The 6,000-nt window shown below is 35.5% G+C and overlaps 1 protein-coding gene across 1 annotated transcript in view; it reads left to right on the plus strand.

Moving 5' to 3' along the window:
- Nucleotides 1–6,000, plus strand: part of LOC106464345 (chitotriosidase-1-like) — a 53,109-nt gene that overhangs the window by 31,937 nt on the left and 15,172 nt on the right. The window contains exon 2 of the mRNA XM_022392030.1: nt 5,679–5,736. Within this exon, the coding sequence (XP_022247738.1) occupies nt 5,679–5,736 (58 nt within the window). The remainder of the gene's footprint in view (nt 1–5,678; nt 5,737–6,000) is intronic.

Below are 6,000 nucleotides of genomic sequence, written 5' to 3' on the forward strand. Positions count from 1 at the left end.
GTTTTCTAAACTGAACTGAGTGTAAAGTCAGAACCGTTTCAGATATTAACTGAACAACACTTTTGAAATAATTTTTAATTAAAAGTTTGTATGTTCTTCTCACAAAAATATCGCATTTACGTTTTTTCGCAAGTGTTTTTTTTTATTTCTAGTTCTTATTAAACATGAACAGTCAGTATCTAAGGTCTGACTTAGAACGAGTTTACAATAACATAATCCTCAGAATTATTAACTACTAAGATCTTCGACTTCAAATAGATGTGTATCAGTTGAAAAATATGCTTTATTTGATTTCGTTGAATTTCGCGCAAGGTTTCTCGATGGCTATCTGTCCTAGCATTCCTTCGTTTTGAACTTTTGGACTACTTTTTAAACACCGAATAATGGGATTTACTGCCACATTATAACACTCCTACGGATGAAAGGGTTAGCAGGTTCGGTGACATATTGCAAGGCGAGGGCCATAACCATAAGACCGTGCCAGTCTTGAAAATGAAAATCGAAAAATTTTAATTAAGAATATTCTGCTTCTTTGTTTCTTGTTATTTTACAAACTTCGAAATCTTTTCAGCCGTAAGCTACCCAGGCTAGGAGTTGCAGTATTTTTGTACATGAAAAAGTGTAACTTCTACGCTCTGCTGTACTAAAGGCAAGTGCAAATGATACTTGTATAGAACTCCATTAGCTAGATTTTGTACATCATACATAGAAGATATAAGTGAAAATAAATACATTCTGATAACAAAATATTATAATTTTACAACTATAACCCACATATATTCACTCAACAAAAAAGGAACAACTGAAATTAATTTTATAAAACCAAAGACTGCATTCAGATGCGAATGGCACAGAAAGAATGAGTTTGTTTCATTTCTTGGATATTTACGAGCTACACATTGGCTAGCTGCACTAGCTGATCATAATTTTGAACTGACAGACTAGAGGAAGGCAACTTTTTGGCTACTGTTTTTAAATAGTGGGATTTTTCCCGTCACTCTTATGATGCACCCACAACTCCAAGGTTCTGAGTTGGATTTGGCGTTAACTGGCCATGGGTCATGGACCCTCAAATCAGCAATCCCGCACGCTAACTATTAGGCCACGCCCAGCTTCAGAAACAAAGTGGTTTATTCTCAGTTTTTAATCTTTTCACAAAAGTAGCTAATTACCTGCCCCCCAGTGGCACAATGGTATATCTGCGGACTTACAACGCTAGAATCCGGGTTTAGATACCCGTGGTGGGCAGAGCACAGATAGCCCATTGTGTAGCTTTGTGCTTAATTACAAAAACAAAACAAGCTAATTACCTATTCATAGTCAACATGCTTTCACATTGTAAAAAATCACCTATACCAGCTCTTTGCCTCTGTTTGTCTGCAGTATATTTAGGCTTTTGTTGAAAGGTATTTACTTGATGAATATTTCAAATATATGTATATTTTAAGAACTACTCTGCAGCCGAGATAATCCAGTCTTCTTTTTCTTCTATTTGTTCTAACTGAAGTTCTTGCCACACCTCATCCTTTTGTCTGGGTGATCATTGTACTAGCCTTACACAAGTCCACTCTGCAGTGGGATTTAAACCCTTAAAGCCTTCAACTGATATAATAAGCTAATGTTAATGATAACATCCCGCACAATCTTGTTAGCCTTTCAGAAATACATGTACATTTAAGCACTAGGCGACCAATACACGTCCTTGATGTCTTTACAAATAGATGGAGGAAAAGGGAGGGGAAGATTTAGTATGCATTGGGTTATCAGCGTTTACTTTTTATGTTTTTTGCTTGGCAACTGCTCAGAACGGTGTCTACTCCACCAGGGCGTGAGCCTCATTTCTCCTCTAAGGGCGGAGTCTCCACTCAAGGTTAGCAAACACTGGAAAACACAGAAATATTACGATGGATAACGCTGGCGATTTGAATATAAGAGAAAAAAATACAGACATCTACAAGGATAATAAAAATGAAAAAAAAATCCAAAACATACAGAGCGAGTTGAAAGAGATAATAAATAGTTGAGGTTCATAAATATAAGATTACAGTTTCATGTATTTGGGAATGTTCTAAAATATACTTATGTTTAAATAATATGTGGTATGTAGAAGTACGAAGGGTGGTAGAATATAATACATATTTGTAAACAGAAAGTAAGGTAGTGATAAACAGACATGCTAAGGTGAGAGAAAAGGAGTATATTAACATATAATACGTAACTGTAGTCGAAAAATGACGCAAAGAGGATAATGTCATGGGAAAATTAGCGGTACAGCGGAGGATAGAAAATAAGCGAGAACACGTTATGGTACATACAGGGCGTCCCAAAAGTTGATTAAAATAGGCTCAATGTCTATGTACGTTATGCTCAGAATATGCTCAAAAGTTAAGCCCTCAAAATCTGTACAGTACTGAAAACATTCAGTCCAGATCATCTATCTACACATGTTTATCAATGCTCAGTGACATTGTCTAAAAATCTGTAAAAAAACGAGAAAAGCAACATTAATTTTCTCAATCTTATAATGGCAAAAGAGGTTTTGTAACGCTCTGTACATATACGAATAAGTCCCCGGCATGGCCAGGTGGTTAAGGCGCTCGACTCGCAATCTGAGGGTCGCGGGTTCGAATCCCCGTCACACCAAACATGCTCGCCCTTTCAGCCGTGGGGGCGTTATAATGTGACGGTCAATCCCACTATTCGTTGGTTATAAGAGTAGCCCAAGAGTTGGCGGTGGGTGGTGATGACTAGCTGCCTTCCCTCTAGTCCGTCCCTAATTTAGCAGTGTAAAGCTAGTGCAGATAGCCCTCGTGTAGCTTTGCGCGAAATTCATAACAAACAAACAAACAATATACGAATAAAGATAGACATTTGAAACAAATAAACATTAAAAGTTAGAAAAACATAACATAGGTTAAAGATAAAGCAATTCTGTTAAAACAATCAACAAAGCAAGTATAATTACACTATTATCCAAATCTATATGCATTTTGTTTTGGTTGATAAACATTAATGCAGAATCTAAGTTAGTAGTTTCCTTAAAATATAAACAACAATTCTGAGAAAATTCGCGTAATGTTATAAAGAATCGTTATAGTTTTATACATGAGGACATTTTGTAGACGCAAGCCTCTATAACTCCCCGGGGAAGGGGGGTTCTGGAAATGTTTTCAAATATCTCTTTCATTTATTAAAATATCTTAATAAAAATGGACAATCTGGCAGAAAAAGGTGAATCTTTCTTTTGGTGTAAATATTTTTCAAATCCATTAATTAATAAATTGTTACTGAAATGTATTTATTTGTAAGAAGCAGCAAGTATTTGCTGGCTTGAGTATTTTCGTGCAAAGCTATGCTAGAGCTACCCGCAGAAAGTCAACCCTAATTCTGAGCTGGTAGACTAAAGAGAAGGTAGCTAGACAACAGTACACACTACCAGCTCATGGGCTATTCTTGTCCGACCGAATAGTGAGATTTGACCGTCACCCTTCTATCTCATCCACGGCCCAAAAGAAAACCCCGATTACCATGAGCCTTCGGATTCACGATCCGGGTACGCTAATCACTAGGCCACACCCATACACCAGCATTAGACCTTATTAATGACAAAATAATGTCAACTAGTTTAAAACTACTCACAAATGTCTACTAGTTTTCAGCAGCATGATATTAGAACTATAATATGATCTAATAAGTCCTAATTCTGGAAAACAAAGTATTGATACAGATTTTAGAATTTTTATAATAGCTTATTCATATTTACATTTTTCGATTACCATAAACTCATTTTGAAGCAAGATATTAAGTTTTTCGTAACTAATATAGTAGCTACTATAGTTGAAAATATTTTCATCAAAAATCAAGAACATTGGTCCAATAGTTTCTGAATTATCGTGTAAAATAATACATCGAATCACCAAGTTTTCATAAAGAATTAAAGACATCAAAGTATATCTCTAGCATAGTTTTGTGACTTAGTCAAAATTCAGTTTTTGACCAAATTTCGTGTTTGTATGCCCTTCTAGAAAGTTTCAGAGCATTTTTTTTCAAATATTATTTATAGCTTAAGCTATAAGGTGGGCATAGATAAATCATTTATATCATATATTATTCTTTCACCTTGTATACTTGTAAATGTGTTTGTTTGTCCCGAACTCCTCCCACAGTTTTTGAGCGAGCAGGATCAAACTTGGCAGGCGGAATCGAGGTGGTCTAGGAGGTGTCCTTATAGATATAACATAGACCTCTTTATTCGAACCAAAGTGACTAAAGCGCACCAAAAGATCACGCAGGCATGATGAGGGTCTAGGAGTAGGTATTTAGGGTCCCTGAACCTAAATCTGATATCGGATTTTGTGTTCCTGGCCTCCTTTCGGGATCCTGGGGGCACCATGTTTGAAACTGTGTTCATACCTCCTCTCACAAGCTAGCGGGATCAAACGTAGCACACTTGTTCGAAGGAGGTGAATGAGTTTAACGTGGTCCGTTTTCGGGCACTAAACCCCTTGGAGTAACTGTAAAAGTAATTGGGGCGCCAGCATGTTATGCTGGTATATAAAATACAATATAACAAATACCATATATTAACGATTGTTCTTACTGTATCCTTTTGATTTATCCTTGGATGTTCGATTACAATCAGGTAGTGAAACTATGTCAGTTCCATCAAAAGAACAGAGTATTGTAGCATTATTGGTACAACAAACACATCTAATACTTGTTTGTAAACCTTCGTTGTTTTTTTTTCGTGGGGTAAAATGATGATTTAAGTTTCACTTTTGTATAGCTATTTTCTGAGTAGTAGAATACAAAGGAAAGAAGAAAAGGCTCTAGCTTAGTTCTTTCAAAGAAACAACTATCACGTTCATTTGTTTGAAGGTAAGCACAAAGCCAAACAATGGGCTATCTGTACTCTGCTCAACACGGGTATCGAAACCCGGTTTCTATCGTTGTAAGTCTTCAGACATACCACTGTGCCACTGGGGGGGGGGCTATCATGTTCAAGAAATTTTCAGAAGAACATTATTAGGAATAAATTTATCGTCACTTGATTATGTTTAATGGATTCATTACAGAAGAAGATGATGACCTTAATTCTGAAGATTTCAAGCGTAGAAATAACACTCCTAACAGTTTGGCATTTTATACGCTTAATTTCCTGACCTACTGACCATTGGTATTACAGAAAAGCAAAACACTTTATTGGAAGTAAACATGCTTAAAAGTTCTCCGTTACTACTGAAGTAAATTAATCTGGTCTTAAAGTACTATGCATGTAAACAAAAAATAACTTATTAAATTTTTACAATTGCATCACTTCAAACAATGATGCCAAAGAACAGACGATAATGAATGTACAAAATAACATAAAGTATGTTATTTCCAAATACAATTATTGGAGAAAACGTAATGTTACTAACTTACAATAATCTAAAAACGTGTTAAGGTTAAAAATAAAAACCATCATATTGAAATATTGTACCTTAGCTGTTGCATTTTTTGTCATCTAAATGTTCAAAATGGCTACGCAGGGTGGTAAGAGCTAATGTAAAAACTTATTTTATTATAATTTGTTTCACATAAATGTTTTTTTTCCACAAATTTATATCTATGTATCTGTCTTTCCTTCCTTCCCTGTATAAGCCATATATTGACGTATTTATTTATTATCTTTACAGATGCGGTACTTATTCGTGGTTTTTCTTCTTTTACTTGGCGTCTTCATGTCAGAAGAACGTGAGTATTTTGGGGCTATATCTGTTACTTTCAAAGCTGAACGGTTTTAGTAGTTCACAGCAATTTTCTGATAGTGTTATTTCTCAATATGTGTAAAAATTATCTTTGAGAATCTTGCCCAGCACAACTTCTATTAGGTCGTCAAGAAATTAATGTCGCGTTTTGGAACACTTTAATTATCCACCCCCAAAAACATGTACATCACGTATGATAGTTAAACGAACCCCCTAAACATCACGTTAGTGTAGCCTATATAATGTGTAA

The sequence above is a fragment of the Limulus polyphemus genome, unplaced genomic scaffold (genome assembly GCF_000517525.1).
Source record: "Limulus polyphemus unplaced genomic scaffold, Limulus_polyphemus-2.1.2 Scaffold1623, whole genome shotgun sequence".
Classification (NCBI taxonomy): Eukaryota; Metazoa; Arthropoda; class Merostomata; order Xiphosura; family Limulidae; genus Limulus; species Limulus polyphemus.